Genomic DNA, 23880 nt, shown 5'->3' on the forward strand with positions numbered 1-23880 from the left:
GTTTGATACTATGTTTGTTGTTTATGGAATTTTGGGCCCCCTCTCATGGTGTTGGTACACTACTGTCCAAATCACAAATTGCCAATCACAATGCTCATGCTTAGTCAAACCCACTCTTTGTGCATGTTAAATTAAAGGATTCCCACAAAAAAGCATGTTAAATTAAAGGAACCATTTTCTTCACACAACCTCTTCTAGTGAGCCCCAATAATAAGACCAAAATCCAAGGCATCGTCAACTTTTATTGTAAATAAACTACTACACCCAGGCTTGCCTAGCCAGGACACAAGATTCTCAAAAGTTAATGGGACATGAGCCTTTGACTTCTTGTGATCCCATAAAAAAGTACATGCGCAACTCGAGTTCTATGTAATGGAAACATGCATGCTCAAGGTAGAATTGGAGAGGCACAACTGGGTGCATGTGTGCGTTGAATTAAACTTTGGGGCATGCAATGTGGATGGTTCTCCGAGGCGTTTTATGGTCAAATAAAGGGTTTTCATAGGTTCGGTAGGTCACAACGTGGGATGTGCTTATGCGTGTGTGAGCACTCCATAGATAATGATGACCACGATCATTGAAGCACAGAAGGGGCATCACAAGAGTGTGTGATGGAAGGTGTGGGAGTGGGGTAGGGTGAGGTGGAACCAAGTGGGGTTTGACGTGGTGCGAGTGAGGACTAGCCTGGCTTGATTATGACACGATGGGTCATAGCTTGTTGTGTGTGTGTGTGTGAAAGCAAGACATGGATCCCGAGGAGCACGATGACTGAAGCATAGAGCAAGTGTGGGTGATTGAAATTATAAGTAGAAGGCTTGAGCAGGCAATTCTTTTTTTTTTTAAAGCCTTTTTTTTTCTGGCATTGATCGTGTCATAGCTTGTTGTGTGTGTGTGTGTGAAAGCAAGACATGGATCCCGAGGAGCACGATGACTGAAGCATAGAGCAAGTGTGGGTGATTGAAATTATAAGTAGAAGGCTTGAGCAGGCAATTCTTTTTTTTTTTAAAGCCTTTTTTTTTCTGGCATTGCAACCTGTGGTATTTTTGGGCATGTCAGCATTTTTCCAGGGATCTTCTAGCATGGATGACAACAACCTTTCAGAGTTTTGTGCATTGTGTTTAGCCTGATGTTGGTGGGGGTGGGACGGTGGAGCCAGGTGGAGGTTAATGTGGCGCGAGTGAGAGCCGTTCCATGTGGACGGTGACCTTCTAGAGTTCTTCACGCTTTGATAGGGACGTTCATCAGATGTCATCTTCTAGAAAAGATTAAAGAAAACGGACGGCTAGGGTTTTCTTCCATGTGGGGATTTTCAACGTCCCGGGGATGTCGACTGTGCCAAACTTGGAAAAGAAGATTAGGAAAATCGGACGGTCGGGATTTTCTTCCATGTGTGGATTTTTTCAAAGTTGTGGGCATTGAGACAGTAGTGCCTCTGGTCTTCTGGAAAAGAAGATTTAAAAAAAAACAACGGACAGCTGGGATTTCCTTTCGAGCTGGCGCGGAGCCAGGTGGAGGCTGAGGTGGTGCCAGTGAGAGGAGTCCACGTGGAAGGGGAGTGGCTTCTTCTTCTTGTCGTTTTGATTTCAGTTTGGATTTCAGCAAACCAAAAAAAAGGTCTCGAAACAGGAAAAAGAAAAACATTCCGTCATTCCAATTTCCGTCATTCTTCCCAATTTCATTTCATAGATTCAATCCTTTCCTTCCGCGCAGATTTTGATTCAATCCGTTTTGCATTTTTCCATTTCGCAGATTCAATCCGTTTTTCCATTCCACCGATTCAATCCTTCCGCGCCGATTTGCGATTCACAATCCGTTTTCCATTCCACAGATCTCAACCCGTTTTTCCATTTCGCGAATTCAATTCAGATTTCGATTCACATTCCGTTTTCCATTTCTCAGATTTCAATCCGTTTTCCATTTCGCGGATTCAATCCTTCCGCACATTTCGCGCACTTTTCAATTTCGCAGCGCAGTCTCGAGGAGCAAGTTTCCGTTCCTTCCTCCCCTTGGCAGACGAAATCCCCTCCATCTTTTCGGATCATAGCCAGTTATACTGTTCTAAGAACACGGCAACTTGTTGGAGTGAAGCGTTTTCCACCTCATTGTATCCTTCAAGTAAGCTCATTATCAGAAGGAGAAGCTCGACCTTCACAAATATCACGTTCTTAAGATTGTTGAGGACCGACGCGTTGTCCAGGCGAAGAATAGTGGTCTGATTAAGCTGCTAGCAGCGGACTACAGAGCTGCAAACCCACAGTTTACAACTCATGCATTCTTTAAGGTTGTAACAGTTGGCTGCACAACATTTCCTACCAGAACTTTTTGGAGTGCGTTGACATATTGAGGATCTCCTTTAGCTTGTTTGTTGCATGCGTACGAAGAGTTCTTACTAGTTGCAGGCACATCCTTATGTTCAATATCAAGCTTGAAACATGCCAGCTCCTCATCTTTCAAGGTATCAATAGTGCTATCGACCCTCTTTGGCGGTCGGACTCTGTTTTTGTTTCATTATCAATGTTTGAATTTCAATATCCCTGCAGATTGTTCAAAAGGGCATTTAAGAATTCCAAAAGAGATGGCAGTTTCCAGGACGATGCTTCGGATAGCTCGTTCTTTGGTAGCAATAGCCAGCTTAAGCGAGACCTTACCGATACATGCTATGCTTGCACAAGAAAGGAACTTCCACGCTTTCATTCAGTGTGCTGTGAACAAAATCATCCACTTTTCTGGGAAGTCAACGCAGGTTCTTCGGTTTATCCTGTCAACGGTGAAAGTTACGACAGACAGAGTCAAACTCTCAACAAGACCCGCAGGCAGAAAACATGCAGTAGATGGATATTTGGTGCAGTACAAGATCCCCGAAGGAAGTCTATACAGACAATTAATCAATGGTTTCTTCTTTTACGTTGTGTTACATTAGCAATAGATCCGCTTTTCTTCTATGTAGTCGCAGTGTCTGCTCAGTATTCTTGTGTCTACCTCGAAGGAACCTTTGCCATATTGATGACAAGCCTGCGCACGGCAAGTGATGCAGTGCACGTACTGCACATGTGCCTACAGTTGAAGTTGGCTTACGTCTCCAAAGAGTCTCTGGTAATTGGTCGTGGTAACCTTGTATGGGATGCTCGCAAAATTGCACTTCATTATCTCCGTCCTGGTGGAGGTTTTTGGTTTGACTTGTTTGTGATTCTGCCTGTACCCCAGGTAAGACAGTCATATGTAGCATTTATCATTTTCGAATCCCAAGTAATGAAAGAGAATGGTTCAATCTTTTTTACAGTTGTATCTTTTAACTCCATGTGCGACAGGCATATTCAGCATGGGTGAGAGTGTGCCATGGTCCTATGTGAGAGTGTCATCTGATATGAATGTTAGCTGTAAATTATTCCTGTATCGCAGGTTGTGTTTTGGGTGGTATTGCCAAACATGATAAGGGAAGGACGTGTTTCATCAGTAATGACAGTGCTGCTATTAAGTTTTCTTTTTCAATACATACCAAAAATTTATCATTTGATCAGTCTTGGACGGCGCATGCGACACATCACTGGCTATGTCTTTGGCACAGTCTGGTGGGGATTTGCATTGAACTTGGCAGCATATCTGCTTGCAGCTCACGTAAGTGCAATATAACATCTTTCGTAATTATGCTTTTTTAACTTCAGGTTTTTGCTTTAGAATGATGTTTCTCCAATGGGCAAAAATTGTGAAGACTATTTTTTAGTGTGATCAGATCCAATAAGGAGCAAACTCTCAAGGTTGATCTTAATTGTTGGAACGCCAATGAATAGAAAATCAGGCCTTGATTCTAAAAATGTGTTATGGGACTCCCACATGGTGCTGTCTGCCTGGCCCTTTATTATAAAGCTATGATTAAATTGAATTCCCTCTGATTGTTTCCCTACTCCTCCTCGCTTTCTTTTCAGAACATACTTCGTAACTTGCTTTGTCCATGCATGCATTTGTATACTTCCAACTCATCATTCCGTGTGTAATCATTAAAACTTGGATCAGGTCTTTGTTCTTGCTACGCTATGTGTGGTCGCCTTGTCCTTCACTGTGTGGCTTGTCTCAGCATGCGAAAATTGTCTAGGAGTTTCCTCTTGACACTCTTCAATACAAGAGCAGATTGCTGTGTAGGAGAAATTCCAAGGCCCACTTGATAGCTGAAGTACTTAGAAGGTAGAAGAAACCTGAACCCCAATCAAAAAAGGCCTCATCAATGATCCAAAAGCCATAGGATTTGTGCCAATTAATGTGGGCTCTTGCCAGGACAAAACAAATCCAAAAGCTGTCCTGAAAGCAATAAGGGCATCCAAAAAGACGGTCTTGTCATCTGTAAGCTCACCATTCAACAAATCCAAAGCTGTCCTGAAAGCAGTATGGGCATCTAAAAAGACGGCCATGTCAGGCTGGGATCTAAGCAAAAGACTCGCGGCCTTTGTCACGAATAAGTACAAAAGAGTAGCAAGCGGGCACCTGTACCAGATTGAACTGGAAATCTGAAATCTATCTTCCCTAGAACCCTCTTATAAGAACTTGTGGGATGATCTATAGAAGAGCATATCTCTGTGATCCAAGGGTCATAACCGCCAAAACGCATCCACTTACCTTTTAAGAAACCTCAGTCTACTCTGTCATAAGTTTTCTCAAATTCTAAAAGTAGAGTAGCAAGGTCCCGACTGCTATGTCTAGCCCACTTTGAGGCCTCCCAGAATGAGTAGATATTATTGAAAATATTACGGCCATGCACAAAGCCAGTTTTTTGTATTGGGGGATCAAATTCGGAAGTAAGGGCTGCAAGCGTAGATTGATTGCCTTCACTAATATTTTAAAAGCTGTGCCTAATAGTCTAACTTGCCTTCTAATTTCAGCACTCCCTTTAGGGAAGACAAATGAGAGCTAGGTGAACGTGAAGAAGACATAAATAAAAAGGGTCAATCCTTCCAAGGTAGGGCATTTGCCCTTATGCAGGGCTACTAATATAATCATGTGGTGAATGGTGCATCAAGTGAGATCCTCATATCCAGAGTCATCAATAGGAACAATTTGGCAAACCCTCAATGTGGTCCTATCTCTCTCACGTGTGTCAGGGTCTGCTATGAGAAGGGAAGCATAGTGAAACCAAACCTTAAGGGTATTGGGCACTCTTTGGCCAAAATCGCAGCAGTGCTAGGCACCCAGTAAAGAATTCGCAGCAAGTACAGGCGGCTGAAACAGAAATCGCTGTAGGTTCTCCCTCTCTGGGCACTCGCACATGCAGATGATACAAGATCTTGGAGCTAGAGTAAATCACAATTCAGCCTGGAGGAGAGAAAGTTGATTCGCAGTAAGATAGAACTCTGGGAGTGGCGGAGAGAAGACAAAAGGCCCCAGAAATAAGGGCTGGACCTCCTAAAGGTCTTTATTACAATAGAATAATCTTTTTACAACTTGCTCTTGAAAGAGCATAGAACTGAGTACAAGTCTGAATACATCTGGGATTCCTAGGACCTTTCTTTTATAGATTGACCTAGCAAAAAGCTAGGGCCTGCTTTCTAAAAGCTACTTCTACATAAAAGCCAAGCTTTCAAGCTTTTCTTCCTAAATTGGAGGCTTTAGGCGCCTTTTTATTCTTGTGGGCTCTCTTTTAAAGAGGCGCCCCCTTGTCCTTGCTTGAGAGCCTTGTGGAACATGCTTTTGTGCTTTTCTCCCCAATCTTGGGTCCTTTTTGCACTCTCTTGGGTCCTACACATTGCACAAACAAATTCCAACGCTTTAACCCATTAGAGGTTAGCGAAATGCATAGATTCCTAGTTCTTGGACTATTTCTAGTCCCTTGTGGGCATCCCCACAGTTCTCTTTTTACAATGCAAGGCAAAAGTAAAAACAATAAAACTTATTCTTGGTTAACCAACTTCACCATTCTTTGGCTGAAGTTGATTCTAATAAAGATTACTCTTTATTTCTTAAGAGAGTCCCAAATGGAGACATCCCCTCGGCTTCTAAACAGTTGTCCTCAACTGAAAGCTTCTTGATACAACTGTGTAATTCGAGGATACTCAAAGAAGAATTCCTCATCCACCCACTTGGCATCAAGTGCCGAATAATTCTTAAACTTGACAAGGTATCTACGGATAACCTTGCCTCTAGGTCCTTTCTTCTTTGTTGGATATGCAATTTGTTGTGGTTGGAGAATCTTCTCCATCTCTTCCACCTCAAGTGGCTCTTCTTGAACTGGTTTTGTGGGTTCTTGTTCTTGATACTTCTTTAGAAGACTCACATGAAAAGCATTGTGAATCTTCCAAGTCTCAGGTAGCTCAGGTAGCACGTAGCACCTAGTCTCCTTCTTGGAGATTTATCTCTCTCCGGTGCTTGTCAGCTACCTTCTTTTGCTTTTGTTGAGATCTTTCAATTGCTGTCCGAACTTGAGAGAAAGCTGTATCTAAGTCTCAGGCATACTAATTGGCTGCAAATATCTCGTCCTTTGTTCTGAGGATAGGTGACAATCACCTTTCCATAAATAACTTAGCTTTTCTTAGTGGAGCTATGAACAGTGTTATTGTATGCTAATTCCACAAGAGGATATACTTTTACCATTCGACCTTTTGCTCGGATGCATAGCACATGAGAAGATCCAATACCGTGGAATTGGCATTCTCACCTTGTCCATTTGACTGAGGATGAAAAGAAGATAAAAAGTCCAACTTCATACCCATATTATCAAATAATGCTCGCTAGAATAAACTAGTCATCCGAGTGTCTCGATCACCAACAATCAACTTAGGTATGAAAATCTGTGCCAAAAACAATTTGGCCATGCGGTCTGCCTTAATAGTTTTTCTTACTGGAATGAAATGGGCCTGCTTGCTGAACCTGTCAATGATGGTCCATATCCCATCATTCCCGTATTTGGATCTAGGAAGATCAAATATGAAATCCATGGCGATACTTTCCCATGGTCCCTACGGTATGGGCAATTTCATGAGAACCACTTTCATCCCACATTTACGCCACGCCCCTGGGGTCTTGTACCTATCATACTTTACCTTTTGGCACGTAAGACATTTAGTTACAAATTTGTGAATGTCTTTCCGCATCCCTGGCCAAAAGAAATATCTCTCAATGGCCTGTGTAGTAGACAAAATATCTCGATGCCCTGCATAAGGAGGAGCATGACATTCTTCCAAAACTTTGGCTCGCATGTCTTGGGTCACACAAAGATGATCATCTTTCATGAGAAATCCGTATTTCAGTGTATACTGGCTGGATGAAACTCCTGCTGAATATTTCTCATGGTCTCTCCGAAATTTGGATCCTATAAATAAAGCTCTTTCATGGCCTCCAAGTCCCGGTGATATGCTATGGTGACATTATTCACTTTAGGCCTTCTAGATAAAGCATCCGTAACTCTGTTCCGAGCTCCTAGAGTATAGACAATCTGAAAATGAAACATGGACATAAAATTTGCCCACTTCATCTGCTTTTCGGAGATCTTGGTCTAAGTCAAGAAATACTGGAGGCTCTAGTGGTTGGTCTTGATTGTAAAGTCAGCTCCAGGAAGATAATTCTTCTAAATATTTAAAGCATGAATAACTACTAGTATCTCTTTCTCATAAACACACAAAAACATTCGGCATCACGCAGCCTCCTGTTTTCATAAGCTTTCATAAGCTATAACCTGACCTTCTTGATGGAGGGCAGTTTCCACACACTCTCCACATGCATCGCAAACGGTTTCTGTAAATCTGGAACAACAAGAATAGGCTCGGTCATTAGCTTTTCTTTGAGAGCATTAAAAGCTGTCCTTTGTCTTTCTCCCCACCTGAAAACTACGTTTTCTTTGGTCAAGTCATGTAAGGGGGCTGCTATATCAGCAAAGTGTCGGATGAAGCGTTTGTAATAGGAACAAAGCCCAAGAAAGGTGTGTACTTCATGTACCGAGGTGAGCTCTGGCCATTCCTGTGTAGCTTTAATCTTGGCTGGATCCATCCGAATCCCTTCCTTAGAAATAATGTGTGGAAGATAATGAATCTCGTCAAGAAAGAATTCACTCTTTTTGGCATTAATAAAAAGCTTATGATTTCTAAGTTCTTGAATTGTGCCCTTTATGCTCTTCTTCTATCTTAGAAAAGACCAAAATATCATCAAAGAAAGTGCCTATAAAGTGCCTGTAAGATTTGAAAATTCTGTCCATCATATGATTGAAAGTGGCTGGTGCATTGGCAAACCCAAAAGGCATCACCAAAAACTCATTAAGTCCAAAAGTGGTCCAAAAATCTGTGTTATGGACATCTTGTGGGTGGATCCTTATCTGATGATATCCACTTTTTAAGTCAATACAGCTGAAAATCGTGGCCCCTTTCAGTCTGTCCAAAATATCATCTATGCGAGGGATTGGAAACCTGTTCTTGACTGTCATTTTATTAAGAGCTCTATAATCCACACACATATGATAAGAGCCATCCTTCTTTTGAACTAAGAGCACTGGTGAACAAAAGGGTGAGGAACTGGGTCTGATAAGTACTTTGGAGAGCAAATCCTGTACCTGTTCCATAATTTCTTCAGTCTAGGCTGTGCTCACATGATAAGGTGGTCAATTCGGGGGCTTACTTCCTGGAAGGAGCTCTATAACATGATCTTCAGGTCGTTCTGGAGGAAGCTCTCCTGGTAGAGAATCCGAAAAACAATTTTGAAATATTCTAGATACTGAATTTTTTCTTTTTCTAAGACTTATTCCCACTTGAGGTTCACCCCCTCTCTCTTTAACAAAGACCATATATGCAGAAATTCCAGACTTATTGATTCAGCAATGGAAATATTTGACACAACTGGAATGGTCGCCTTTTCCCTTGGCCAAAATCTTGTGTGGCTTATTCCGATGCACAAAACTAAGAGTTCTTGCTTTAGAATCAAGAACTACCTCCTTTCTATGGAACCACGGCATACCCAAAATAACATCATAATGCTTGAGAGGTGAAACATAAAACTCTTTGTGGTCTACATAGTCTGTACATGAATTTTGAGCTTTCCAATCAAAGGTTTGACTTTGACTGGATCCCCTTCAAAAACATGCTCTGCATCCAAAGATAATCCCAATTCTTCGGTTTTAATTTCTAGCCTCAAAGCTAGATCTTTTGAAATGAAATTATCGGTAGCTCCTCGATCAAAAAGAATTAAAGCATTATGATCTCTTACTTTACCCCCACACGAGGCAAAGCTCTTGGTTTCCTTGTTCTGTGGTTCTGCCCAACATATCTGGGACTCCTCCCGCCACTGGCTTTGGTAGTTCTCTTGGTGTTTTCTGCTCCCTTGGACCCGCAGGCCTTTCGGGGCACTGGGCAGTCATATGCCCTTCTTTTTCACAATGGAAACACTCACCCTCCTTTCGGAAGGTTTCAATATGTTTTGGAGTAAACTTTGACTTCCCTTTGAAAGGATTGGATGGGCCCCTCGGCTTCTGAGGCTGAAATCTCTTTGAACCTTGGGATTGGTGCCACAACCCTCTTGCTAGTATCCACACCCTTCCCTTTTTCTGCCATAGTGTGAAGGAGGTCTTCCCTTATCAGTCCAACCACGGGAGCTGAATGCATCAAATCTCAGAGCTTACTTGCGTTTGTATGTTGGGAAGCAATCCCACTCAATACTTCCGAAGCTTCGTCTTTTCTGAAATTTCTTTGAAGGGTGTGATATGAAGATAAGCTGTCCAAAAATTTTGATTATATGTCTCAATGGTGTTAGAGGCTGCCATGCACACACTTTCCCAGGCTGTATGAACATCATCAAAGAAATTCTTAGGCAAAGACTGCTCATAAAACTGCTTCATAAAGTCTTTCCATGTCTTTGGAGCCTCTTCTGCAACTGAAAGAGCTCCCCATCAAGCATTGGCACTGTTTGCCACATGAAGACTTACAATATTTCACTTGGACTTCTCGCGATAGTGCCCCGTTTTGAAGGCTATTTCAAACCTGACAAATGAACTGCAAAGCTTTTTTAGTGGCTCCATACTTTCATTAAAAGTAGGGAACTTGACCGAATTATCACCTTCCTTGAAGTCTCTGCTTCGAAATCTGGATCTCCTTCTTCTGCGCGTATGAGGAGAGCATCCCCGGGATGTAGAAGAAGATGAGGAAGAGAAAGATGAAGAAGAAGAACTTGAAGAAGATGGGCTTGAACTGGGAGATCTCCTTCCATGCTTTTGGCTTCTCCTCTCGTGAGACTTCAAGCTCCTCCCTCTTTTTCTTGAAGTATGACGGTTTTGGTGTGATGCAAGGCTCCGTGAACACTTCCTTGAAGAATGTGAATGCTTAGAAAAATATTTTGATGGAGAAGTGAGAGAAAGCCTTGATCTCCCTTTTCTTTTGGCGACGTTGAAACTTGCTTGGTCATCATCTCCTCGAATAGATGCTGAAATCGAGGCTTTCGCTTCAGAGAATGAAACTCCCTGATCTTTGCTTTCACAAATCCTTCACTAAGGTCATCTTCAGATCCCTTAGAATGTTTCTTACTGGATCGTCTAGAGGCTGAACTGGGCCCTTTGGTAGCTCAACTCTAGTGCTCTGAAACCAGGATGTGGGAGATGGAAAGTGGAACCCACCGAATCAACTTGATTGGGCCTAAAGTAATCAACTATAAAGCCCCTACTCCTTTCAAGGAGGCTAACGCTTACGGGTGAAGATGGGAGCCGGCCCCGGGAGCTCGCCCGATGCGCAATGAAGTATGTGTGGAACAAAATTACAAAAAATAATATATACAATTTTCTTGTTGACCCATGCAGCAAGCCTGCTCTGAGTGCCGTGCAAACCAGCAAAGGCGATTACCGAGGGTTTCGCCTGCCGTTGAGTGACATCTGCCTAACGGATGCGATTATCGAGGTCTCTCGATATGCACCTGACAGATGTCTTTGCCGAGTCTGTAGACCGTTGCTACCAAGGAAAGTAGCAAAACCGTGCTCTGATACCACTAAAAGCAAACGTTAAGGGTCCTGGGCACTCTTTGGCCAAAATTGCAGCAATGCTAGGTAACTGGTAAAGAATTCGCAGCAAGTAAAGGCGGCTGAAACAGAAATCGCAGAAGATTCTCCCTCTATGGGCACTCGCACATGCAGATGATACAAGATCTCGGAACACGGTACTATCTGCATGTGTGGTATTGATGCAAGTGGACTTTGATTGTCTATCAATGTCAAATGATTGTTTGGGCAATTAGAGGATGCGGGGGTAGGACAAGCTGTGCCAGTAGTATCACAGATAATGTTATTCTAACACAGGTGAGATGATTCAAGGGAAATACCATTTCATTGTGTGGACCCACCCCATGAGCCAACTACTCACTCAAATTGCTTCATGAGGATTTAGGAAAGTTGGATTGCATAAGTGACAAGGTCGAGCAGGCTAATTTCATCCCTGTTTTTTCAGGAGGAGGAAAAAAGCCCTGTTTGTTGTCGAGGACAATCAAGTAGGGCTAGTGACTGTGGCTTCACCTCATTCTGACTGTTATCTCCAAAGAATGAAGATGCTGGCAAGGTCGGAAGAAACATGATGTAGTGCAGGTGTAGCTGTAAATTTTTAATCCCTTCTTGCCCATGGAGTTCTGGTTTGTTGTGGATATCATGATGCGTCTTTACTTTGTTTATGTATCACAGAATTTTGAGTGGTGGGCCCTCTTTATGAGTTTAAATGTTCTAGGACACCCAAAGCCCGTGACACATGATATATGTGTTAATGAAATATAAGCTATCACTAGTGTCTTCTTTATTCTTAGATCTGAGACTTTAGGGATGCAACTATTATTGTCAAGTAGTGGAGTGATTGACATCTGAACTTCACATTTTCTTTTCTCTTATGGGCATGGAAACTTTATTGTTCAGGATGATTGGTGTTTTTCTTATGCATGAAATGGTCTTGAAGCGAGTTCTTATGAGTGTTGTGAGTTGCGAGGTTGTGGGGAGATCAATAAACACTGACCGGTGACCTCCCAAAGTCAGCCCCACTGGCTGTTCAGTGTACTGCAAGCCAAGGGAGTGTAGTACGAGGTTTCAGGGGTTTTGAGACTGTTTGTATGCATCTGGCACGAGAGCAAAGAAAGAATGTTGATGACAAAGCTGCTGATTGAGTTGATGTATTAAACAAAGTCAAACAGATCGCTTGTTGCAAGAAATCTACTCTTGATAGCCTTAGGCAGACAGCTGAACAATCAATTGTTTATCAGTCCCTGGTTGGTGTGACTGACGGATAAATTTTTGTCGAGGGCTGGACATTTAATTGCAGATTTGGGTGATGGGAAGGTCAATCACAGAAGTGCTTATAGACACTATGCAGATTCCAACGATCAGCTTAGGACATTCCAACATGATGGGTGTTTCAACAGATATGAAGGACATTGGATGAAAGCATATAACTGAGTCCTTGCAATAACTCTCTCCCCCGATGCTTTAATGCTCTTTGAAAATCAAATTGGATGGAAAAAAAGTTTTTAAGCAATGGAAATATTTTCTGATGGATGCATCTTCTGTCCTATTATTGAAGTAAAGAAAATCTCAAATCAAATCAGGGTTTTGGAAGATTTCCAGTTGAGATGGCTAATTTGCAGCAGTTGCCTATGGTTTCCTTAGATTTTGTGCCTTGATTTTTGCAAGTGAAAGCCTCTTGAAAAACTGTTTGCTGATGTCCATTTCTTGAAATTCTTGAATTGCGTGACACTTCTCCTGCAATCAGATGCTCATTTGCAGTAGCTGCCTTTAGTTTTCTTACGTTTGTGGCTTTTTTTTTTGCGAGTGATACTGCAACCTCTTGAAATTACCATTTCCTGATGCACCCTACTCCATTTCCAATGTTTCACATGGTAATATGCTGTTTGTCCTCTAGACACACTTCTTGTCTTGTAGACATAATTTGAATGTAAAATCGTTATCACCCAACGCTTCATGTATATAGTTGTTTGGTCAGCGAAAGTGTTTGCACAGTAGCATTTACTGGTGGCAAGATTATGCAAATTCCAAAGCATATGTAGAACAGTTGGAAGTTCTGTAAAAGTCTAGGTAACATGAAGAGTATCTATACTTGAAAAATACTGGCATTTAATAGACTACTTGCTACTTTAGTTTGGGCCTATACCTTTTTTAAAAAGACAGGTGATTTTCTGTGCTTATGCCTTGATTTGTATCCTAAGACAGTATTGTTGTCTGAGCTCACTTTAAAGCAACTAATACCCTTCTTCACAGGTATTTGGTAGTAGCTGGTATCTATTGGCATCCCAACGAGTTTCTACTTGTCTCATTACACAATGCCAAGCATTGAACGGATGCAGTCTTAGTTTTTTGGGCTGTTCTCATCCTATATCATACGGAGGTGTAGTAAATGATACGCCAGGGTCCGGGAATAGTAACCAAACTTCCTTTTCCAATTGCTTCATTGAGACTAGTTCAGTCATTAATTACGGTATCTATCAGTGGGCTATACCTCTGGCGACAGGGCAAGCCAACTGGCCTACAAAGATTTTGCTTCCAATCTTTTGGGGTTTGATGACTTTAAGGTATGTTGTAAGCTCAATTGATCTACTGTAGACAAATAGTCTCATCGATGCTAGAAGGGGATGCTATGGGAAATTTCATCATGGAAACTGCATGTTAATCATATCTCATCTAAAATTACAAACCAGAGTCTACCTGATTCTGGACATCAGAGCAATACAATAACACAAAAAAATGATCTCTCTGTTGCTTGTTTTAGCTCCTTCGGTAATGCATTGGTACCAAGTGATCAGACTCTAGAAGATGCCTTCTGTATTATAGTTGTAACATCTGGTCTACTCCTTTTCACATTGCTTATTGGAAATATCCAGGTATGCCTGAGCAATGTAAACTCTCCTCAAGTATTGTATCTTTCATATGTGATCTGTTTCTTTTTTGTTTTTTAATATATACATCTTTTCCTCTGCTGTATATTTCTCTTACTAAGCCTACGTGATAACCTGGGCATATTTCTTCCTTGAGATAGGTATTCTTACAGGCAATCACATCCAAAAAGGAAGAGATGAAGTTAAAGATGAGAGATCTTGAATGGTGGATGCGACGGCGACAACTCCCAGCACGCTTAAGACATCGGGTACGCAGATATGAACGGCATCATTGGGCTGCAACACGAGGTGTAGATGAAAAGAATATAATTTGCAATCTACCAGAAGGGTTGAGACGTGACATCAAGAGACACCTTTGTCTTGACCTTGTTCGTCAGGTAAAAGCCTTTTTGAGCAACGAAAGTAATTGATCCTTGCAAAAATAAAACTTAAGTAATGTGCAGAGTGGGAATACAAGATTCGTTTTGTTTCTTGCCCTTAAATTAATTTGTAATCTTCGCAGGTGCCCCTTTTTGAGCAGATGGACAATCTTGTTCTTGACAATGTTTGTGACCGTGTTAAGCCGCATCTTTTCACGAAGGGAGAAACGGTAAATTTTATTTCTCTCCAATATATTATAACATCTGCAGCATTTTCTTATAGTTCAGTGACATTTCCCTTTTGACATGATTCTTGGGGCCTTAGGTTCAGTCCAGATTACTGTACCATCACTGAGAAGGCACTCATCATTGATTGCACAAGTCCACTATAAGGTAGGGTCTGAACTTAAAATTACCGGAACCTCACAGTGAACTAGATTGGCATCCTGGCTGCTAGTATCACCTTCATGCCGTAGTAAGTTGTGGACTATAAGGCATAGGTGAGTGACAAATTTTAGTTAATGATGCCTCCTATACTTCATTGAATTATTGTCATGATGTATCTCTGGAATCCACCGGTTATAACCGAGTATGATACTTTAGTGACCTTTTTGGACATTCCCTACTTTTTTGGTGAGCTTTTTTGCCCTGAAGTAATGTTATATTGGAAACAATATAAACATGATTCAAAGCTAGTACTTTTTGAACACATAATGAAACCCATATATACGTCATAATAAAACCTATAACAAGTTAATTTCGAGTGAGTTTTGAGGAAACATTTTTAGGGGTCTTTAAGTTGCAAGCTCCTATGACATCCTTGAAAATATGGGAGCTTCTGTCGCCCTTTTCTCACACATTTGGAATCAACCCTCTCTCTCTCTGTCTCTGTCTCTCTCTATCTCTCTCTCTCTCTCTCTTTGTAAACATCTTTCAATATTAAAATACTCGAGATACATGATAGCTAATACATTTTCTTTCTTGGTAAGAGTAGAAATTGAAAGGGTCTCTCTCTCTCTCTCTCTCTCTCTCTCTCTCTCTCTCTCCACACTTATTTCTTGATCTTCTGTCTTTTTGACAGGTGTGTATGTTTCCTTTTGTACTTCATGGTGGGTTTTTACCTTCTTTGAGGTTTCCCACGCAGTAACATATAGTATGACTGTGTGGGAAACCATCTCTCTCTCTCTCCCCCCCCCCCCCCCCACACACACACACACACACATAGACACATATTATTCATTATTACTTCATATAAACTAATATTATGATAGAAGGAAGAGTTCAAATGGTCAAGAGATAAAAGGGATCTGTAGGCTTAAATCCCCAGTATAAGAATGAAAATTTTTGAACATGCAGAATTTAACATTTTTGATGTGAGGAATGAGCTCTGAATGCCTCAAGACTCTAGGAATGATTGTAAACATGGATACTTTCTAATGACTTTTCTAGATATTGTCTGCCCAAATTCATTAGCACTAGTCCAGAATCTAGATGAAGGACCCTAGAAAATCCTTTTCTAGGAGATGATGTATAGAGAAGTCATTGGGAAGTATCGATGTGTATAGTTGTTCTTAAGTTTTGGGGCATTTTGAGCTCATTCCCGGTGTCAAAAATGCTAAATTTTGTATCCTTCAAAATTTATGTCTTTGTAAGGATTTGACATGATCCTATTGTTTTTTGCAATTATTATCATTGAGACAATGAGAGTACGAGGGTAGTATTAATGGCAAAGAATAGAGATATACATGATATTTTGGTTATCTTGGTAGCATAATCCACCTATCTATTTCAACAATAAGCGCACATGTTGATGGATGCACAAAAGTGATAGAGCCAATCGTGCCTTTATAGCCACTCTCATCTACTAAATATGCTACTGGAAAACAAAACACAGAGCAAAGTAACACTCATACAAAGTCTTCATCTCTACACACATCAACACTCAGTACATCTTCAGGCCACATGTCTTTAGGAAGCCATTCTACTTTAGCCCAATCCTGATCATTCACATGTACTATCACAAACCAATAATCTCCATGAACCAGGTAAAGCATAACCTTAACATGAAAACCCTCAAACAAAACGCCAAAGTACTTCTAACCCAAGTTCAAGAGATAATATCATCATTCACTTTAACTGCATTTGTAGAAACAAACTGAAGTCAGGATTTCAGTGGGATCAACAGGGTGTGGGCAGCTCATGAGATAGAGCATAAACTCCAGTATCTAGATCATGTATACTCGTTACAAGAACTTCAAACTAATTTCCACAAACTGACTGAGAGAAGGCACATAAACATTCAAATATGCATAATTGCCATTGACTCCTCTCTGAATTCCATGCTAATATCTCCCATGCCAAGATCAATCATGAACAGCCCTAGACCTCTTTGTCATCAAGGGAACAAATTGCCTCATGCTCTCCTTCATGAACTTTGTAGAGCTGATGGCGCTAGGCTCCCACAGTAGAGGTACCACCCCCTTCAAGTGCATAGCCAACTACTATCCTCCTTTTTACTTGTGCGACAAAATTCCTTCATAGTAGATAAACCAACTGTCTCTACTTGCTGTCGCCACAGATTCCCTTACTGTCAACGTTCTCAAGGCAACTTGTGAATAAAACAAAGCTACCCAACAGTGCTCTAGCACAGGCTTCGCCTCGGTGCTTCTTGCAACCATGAAAAAACTACGCTTTCAGCCATAGTGCGCCTCTTCACATGATCACCAACGGTCACCAAGTTCGCTACAGTCAGCTAACACGTGATCTTCTCTGCGTAACCAATTATGGATCTTTGCCTGAGTTGTATACAGCAAGAATTGCAACAATTTCCTCCCAACCTCCCTTCTCACACATTCTCCTCAAAGGACTTCGCTGAAAACTGGAAACAAATAGTAAAAATAGTCGCCTGCTCCCAACAATCCAAGCGTGAAACTCTCTTGGAAATCTTCTCGCAAATGCAACCAATCTCGTCTCCTTTGCTATCATCTCACGAACACACTCATCAGATCACACACGGGTAGTAACAATGCTTCCCTACCCCCTGCAAACGAGTCATAGCTTGCTAAAAAAAACCCATTAAATTGTGCCCGCGACTAGAGCAACAACCGACTCTTCGAGAGGATCCCTAGGCTCGCACTCATAGTTGCCATCCCAGGTATCATGCCAACTTGTCCATCCAGAAGCATGCAGAGTTCGATCACGTAGCCACCTTGTTCCACATGCTCTTCTAGATTTTTCAGCCAGGTGGTCATCACTTGCATTTTACCAATCTCCCATCCTTCCCCCAAAACTTAGACCAAGGCTATTAATCCCCAAATCCCAATCCTTAGGCACCACCCTTGCACATACACTTAAACTAGGTATTTAATGCATGCATGCCACACATGATATTACAATGAGACTACAACTACACATGCCCAAATGAATACTCAACCAACAAACTGGAGTGCCTAGTGCATCCACACCTTAGGCTCATCATTTCCCACTGAAACCCTGCAAAAAATCCATTCATAAGCTCAAAGAGTTTTTACATCAGAGTAGATCTTTCTGATAAAAGGATGCTGACATATCCCAAGATCAGAACTACTTGACTATGTGCAAGGCTAAGTGCCTACCCGCAAGCATGCAATGAGTGAAAAAACTATTTATATTTTTTTTCACACATCTCTAGCAACACCTTTCTTCTACTGTGACATTCATGTCCAGCAATGAGACAAACATAGATGATATATCCAAATTCTCTTCTTCTTCACTCATCATAGGTTTGTGCCACAACTCATTATTCTCATGATCTTCCTCTCTCAGTGGTATGAATAACCGTGCAAAATACTTCTTCAAACGGATACCATTGACTCTCTTCTTATGTCTTTTGCCATCTAAATCAGTCAGCTGGTAAGTGCCATTCTCAAATTTCTTCTCTACTCTGTATGGACCTTCCCATTTGGTCTGGAAAGCAGTATGAAATGTACTATCCAATTTGCTATTATATCTGAGAACCAAAACTCCATCTTCAATTCCATTTTTGTAATTTTTGCATTCTCCAAGTCTTGCCTTCGCATTTGCACTTTGGCATAATGCTCGAAAGCCGAATCCCTGTCTGACTGCATCACTTGGAGTGCTAATAATCTCTCTTTGTGATTGTCAACAGGCTCATATCCTTCCTCAACTAAAAATTTCCACACAATCTTTGGAAACTCATTGTTGCAACATCTCACCCATAGCCACGCAATTACTGCCACTATGTGTCACTACTTGCACCACGTTGTCCGCACCTATCTCCAAGATGGCTGCACACAAATGTACAATCATGTAATCACTGTGCTTGCGGCAGAGGCATCTATGGCTCTCAAGAACATCATCCCCTTGCAAGAAGACACTAGAATGTTGTACACACTCCTCTTGCGTACATCTGACCATTGATCACATAAGAGTGTGCACCCATACTTTACCCAAGTCTCTTTCAAGGGCTGCATTTGTGCTTCCACATGTGTCCTCTCTCTTCTTATCTCTTGTCTCCTCAAGGCTTCACATCTAGGCCCTTCCCATTCATACCCAATGCGACTAACATCTCTCATGGCCTTCTTCCATCGCAGTCTTTGCCACATGAAAGGGTATTGCACATTGTATAAAGAGCTTCATGAGCTCACCACTGTTGCCTGCTTTTGCATGCGTGCTTGAATGCTAGACCTTTGTAATGAGCCTCTTTTCCCCACACTAGCATCCACACTACCTGCTCCATGTGGCAAGGGTGTTCTCCTAGCATTAGGACCCACGTTCGATGTTGGAGATGTCCCTGTACTCCTCTTTGAACCCAATGTGCTAGCAGAAGCATGAAGCAATGGCTGTGTGGCCTCGATCTCTTCTTCGTCTTGATTTGTTGCAGCAGCCATGCGCTTACGCTTCCATTCTTGAAGTCCATTCAGCACATCAAGAGGCACAAACTTACACATATCTATATCCTTGTTGGGAACACTTGCGAGATGGTCTTTCAATCATGTGACGGACCCTATTTTGCTGAGGCCACAATAGTTGCATTTCCACTTCTTGGAGCCACCACCTCCCTCAATGTAGGTGGCATGTCACATCTTTCGGCATGTGGAGAGGAGTAGGTAATAGGGATTTGGGAAAGGAGGAGGAGGAGGAAGAGAAGGGAGCGTATGAGGAGGACTCAAGGAGGGACTCGTGAGAGAGAGGGTAGAGGAGGAGGACTCAAGAAGATCGGAGGGAGTAGGAGGAGGAGGAGGAGGAGGAGAGTGAAGAGGATAGAGGAGAGTAGAAGGTAGTGCCAAGTGGATAGGGTAGAAGAGAGTGGAGGGTGGAGGGTGGAGGAGAGGTAGGAGAGTGGAGGGTAGAGAAGAGTGGAGTGGAAGGTAGGAGAGTGGAGAGTAGGTAGGAGAGTGGAGTGGAGTGGAGGGTAGGTAGGAGAGAAGAGTGGAGTGGAGTGGAGGGTAGGAGAGTGGAGTGGAGTGGAGTGGAGGGTAGGAGAGTGGAGGCGGGTAGATGAGAGAGCAGGTTGCAGCACGACGAAAGGTGCAAAAAGGCGACTAAAATCCAAAATTAGGGTTTTTCAAAAAGCAGGGAAACGAAAACAGTGTTTCGGCCGTTTTTGTTTCCCCCGCGTTTCCGTTTCCATTTCCTGCAGGCGAAACATCATTTCGTGCAACTATGAATGATTAGTAGTTTTTGGTAGGGAGTCATTTCTTTGTTGTAGGCACAACCCCAAAAACTGTCCAAGGTACTCTGAGAATTCAATCTTGGCTGACCTTGTGCATTAGGAAAAGCAAGATGCAATGCGATGGAGGAGCTGCTCGGTGAGCTCCCCCCTGTTGCCGCGGTGGCCTGTAGGCTACCCGTGGCTCGTGTTTGCTCCGCCTGCTGCCCCCTCATCCTCGTCGCCCTTCCTCCTTGCCTCTCGCCCCTGACCTCGCCCTCGCTCTGCCTCGCCCCTCCTCCCTCTCCACTCTGCCCTGCCTTCCCCGCTCCACCTCCGCCCCCCGCCCTGCCTTCTCCCACTCCGCCGCCTTGCGCCGCCTCCCCTTGCTGCTCCCCCGCCCCGCCTTCTCCCCCGCGTCGCCTCCCCTTGCTCCGCCCCCCACGCTGCCTTCTCCCTCGCTCCACCCCTCCTTCTTCCGCCTCCTAGCCTCCCATTCCCCTCCTTGCTGCCCCGTACCTCCTCCTGTCCCTCTGCCCTCCCGCCAATGCGCCTGCCTCCTCGCCATTCCACCTCCCCCCACCTTCTTCTCCTCCTCTTCTCCCACCTCTCCTGCCCTCCTTCCTCTTCTTCATTCCTTCCTCCTTCTCCTCCCCCTTGCTCCCTCCTTCCTCTCCTCCCCTCTACTTTCCCTGCCGCCCTCTCCTTCTCTCTCTTCTGCCTCGCCTTGCCTCGTCGTCCTTTCTCTTCCTTTTCTCATTTGCCTCCCTGCAGCGGGAGCATTCGTGTTTGTTACGGTGAAAGAAAATCTTGGCGGTGACCTTTAGTCCTGGCCAGAGGGGCTCTATGGCAGCACCCTCGACTTCCACAGCCGTCAAGGTTCTTCTTTCCCCAGCTGACAAGCAACTGGTACAGCAGGCAGTCCAGTCCCTCCAGGACAAGGCGCTTGTGGGCCTCACGCCCACACGGAGACAGGTGCGAGAGTGGATCCAGGCAAGCTTGACTTTAGAGGGCGACCACATCCAAGAGGTCACCATCTATGGACGAGGCATTTTCCTCATCCAGCTGAGCTCCCCTGACACCGCCTCGACACTTGTGGAGCAAAGCCCCATACTCCTTGGCCCGCACCTTGTCCACACACCATGTTCCATGGTTTCTGGTTACACTCCGCTTCCCATGGCTCCCCAAGGAGTATCGAGCCATCCTCCCTTCCATTGATCGGGCATTTGGCACACTGCTTGAGTCCCTGCTAGAGATGACCGCCTCCGTTCTAGCAGATGATGGAGTCCCCAGGATCAGACTGGTGGTGGAGAGCCCAGAGTCCCTCCCAGAGTTGATCCTTCTCGAGACACTGGAAGGGGGCACACTTCACCAGAGGGTGGAGATCTCTGGGCTACTAGGCCAGTGTCTTCGATGCAAATAGATGGGTCACCTCGCCAGAGATTTCCCCGTGGCCTCCCTCGTGCGCCTCTCCCCCCTCCTCCACAGAGTAGGCAGAGTCAGTAGGCCAAAGTTCAGCACCCTCTCAGGTAGGAGCAACAGGAGTCTTAGACCCCATGGGTTACCCCCTCGGAAGGGAGCTGGACACAAGTTAACAAGAAAAAGAAACCAAGCAAGCAGGCCTGCAAACACCATAGACAGAGGGTCAACCGCAGGGAGATGGATAGGGTTGACCAAGAGGCCTCGAAAGAGGAACAGCAGGACCTCCCCCAGCAGCAGGGGCCTCTACCCATCCAGTCGATTCTCCAGCTTCAGAAGTTCAGCCTCCGCACCCACCCTTGCAGCAACAAAGAGTCCTAGGAGCTCTAGATGTAGCGATGGCGAAAGCCGCAGACGCTAGCCCAACGAGGGCCGTGGAGGAGTCGATCTAGAGCCCCGGTGAGCCTGATTAGCAGGGAGGCCCTGAGGTCGCCCTTTTCCCTCCCCCTCCCCCTCCCCCCTTCCCCCTCCCCCCCCTCAGTCCCCCCTCAGTCCCCCCCTCCTATGGTCACTCTCACCACCTGCCCCCCACCCTGTGTCCCCCGCGTCCCTACCTCTCCCTCTCCCGCCGCCCCCCTCCGCTTCAGTAGCAGCTTCTTCCACCTTGACACCCCTGCCGTTAGGCAAGGGAACGACGACGACCCCTTCTGCTTCCTCATCGCAGCAGCAGCAGGTCTGCTCAAAAGTAGAAATTTATTATCGTCCTCGGGGGGCCAAAAAATGACCCATGGGACCTAATCCTCAGTACAAAAATCTCCTCCGCTGTGGAGGGGTCAAGAATTTTCAAGTTCTTGACAGTACAAAAAAAGACAAGTGACAAAAGATCCCAACGCTGCCGGAGAGGCAGTAGAGAGAACTGACGAGATCTAAGTGGTGTCTGCCAATATCTGCTGATAGTCGTCTCTGATGCGTGCATATCGGGGGCAGTGTAGGGCTATATGTGCCTCTGTCTCTATTGTCTGCGAATCACAGAATCTGCAAACTCTGACATGTCACGGCAGATTTAGCCAAGCTCATGTCTCTATTGCCAAGGTATGTGACCGTGTGCGGAATCTGGCAATATTCATGCGATAGAGAAGAGGTATGGGAGTACTAATGTATGGCTGAGCAGGGGCATCTGGTGTCATGAGAGATGACCAACATAAAGGATTTATTTGATCTTGATAGTATTCTAGCTTGGCCCTCTTTTCTACTGTCAACCATTGGGTTTGTAGAGTGCATAGTAGGGACAACTGGAATTCTTCCATCTTGACCTTTTCAGGGGGCATAGTCAGGTATGATCCCACTTTCCATCTACTAAACCATTTTCTTATATCTGTCCCCATCCTGTGCAGATGATCTTGCTTTTATGATTCTTCTGAAGTTTCATACTAGCAGTCCATGCTCTATGTGGCAATCTTTCTTTTGGCATTTGTTGTACTTCCACTAGGTACTGCATCACTCTGATCAGTGCATGGAATTCAATTGGCCGCCTATCCGTTTTCGGTGCCATTAGAGCTCTGTGTATTTGAACCGGTTCCTACAGGTCGATGCTGGGACTCGAACGCTGTCGGAGGGGCCTACGCATAGGCGCCCTATTTTCGAGCTCCTTGTGTTAAAACACTAGCTATCTATTCCTACTGCAGATCACGGGAGAAGCACCGAGTTATTCCACCCAGCCAAATCCTTGCTGAAGCCTGACGAGCAAATAGAGAGTTCCGAATCAAAACATACGTGAATTACATATTCTCTTCTCTCTCTAGTTTCAGCAAGCCCCATCTCCCTAGATGGATCTAGATGCCACATGTCATCATCATAGGGCCTTCCTAATGCAACATTTCACCCCTCTCTTGGGATGCATTAAAATCCTTTGCCCCTAGGCACATTCCTTGCATGAGGCCCTTAGCCTTAGATCCACCTAGTCTGGTGCTATCAACCCTCACCTAGGACCTTGACATTAATTCCCTCCCGATCATTTACATGAAGCGCAAACAAATAATTACTAACATAGATCCTTTAAGGGAAATGTCGACTGATTCTTCCGAGGTCATGCTACCTCGGCTAGAGCGTAACATTCCTTCCCTCTTCAGACATCAGCGTCCTCGATGATAAAATCTGGGAACACTCTCCGCAACTGGTATACGGATTTCCAGGTAGCTTCGGATAGAGGCTGACCGTGCCATGCAACCAACACCGTGGGTATCTTCCGATTTCGTATTTGCATTGTTCCTCGATCCAGGATTCTTGTTGGTTTGCGCCTCGCATTATCCTCTATCTCCTGAAACAAAACCACACCTTCGATTAGTGAGTCACCTGTATGAAAAAATTTCTTTAAGCGCGAAACATGAAAAACCGGGTGCACCTTATACCCCTGTGGCAATTCTAATTTATAGGCTACCTTGCCTATTCTCTTTAGAATTAACCATGGCCCACAGTATCGAGGTGATAACTTAGTACACTCTCTTGAAGTTAACGACTTCGAGTGCGAAGGAACTCTGAGAAAAACTTTTTCTCCTTCCTTAAATACTCTTATAGACCGGTTTTCATCTGCATACACCTTGGCTCTATCCATAGCCTGGC

At 43.9% G+C, this 23880-nt stretch overlaps 1 protein-coding gene across 1 annotated transcript in view; it reads left to right on the forward strand.

Annotated features, from left to right (window-relative positions):
- Positions 1 to 1613: 1613 nt before the first annotated feature.
- LOC147895393 (cyclic nucleotide-gated ion channel 2-like) overlaps positions 1614 to 23880 on the forward strand; it is a 37631-nt gene continuing 15364 nt past the window's right edge. The window contains exons 1-8 of the mRNA XM_087383616.1: positions 1614 to 2115; positions 2317 to 2455; positions 2541 to 3204; positions 3400 to 3615; positions 13199 to 13509; positions 13707 to 13818; positions 13974 to 14210; positions 14336 to 14422. Of these exons, the coding sequence (XP_087239742.1) occupies positions 2433 to 2455; positions 2541 to 3204; positions 3400 to 3615; positions 13199 to 13509; positions 13707 to 13818; positions 13974 to 14210; positions 14336 to 14422 (1650 nt within the window). The 5' untranslated portion in view covers positions 1614 to 2115; positions 2317 to 2432. The remainder of the gene's footprint in view (positions 2116 to 2316; positions 2456 to 2540; positions 3205 to 3399; positions 3616 to 13198; positions 13510 to 13706; positions 13819 to 13973; positions 14211 to 14335; positions 14423 to 23880) is intronic.

The sequence above is a fragment of the Dipteris shenzhenensis genome, chromosome 13, assembly GCF_047967505.1.
Source record: "Dipteris shenzhenensis isolate YYH24624 ecotype China chromosome 13, Dip_SZ_1.0, whole genome shotgun sequence".
In the NCBI taxonomy this organism is placed as follows: Eukaryota; Viridiplantae; Streptophyta; class Polypodiopsida; order Gleicheniales; family Dipteridaceae; genus Dipteris; species Dipteris shenzhenensis.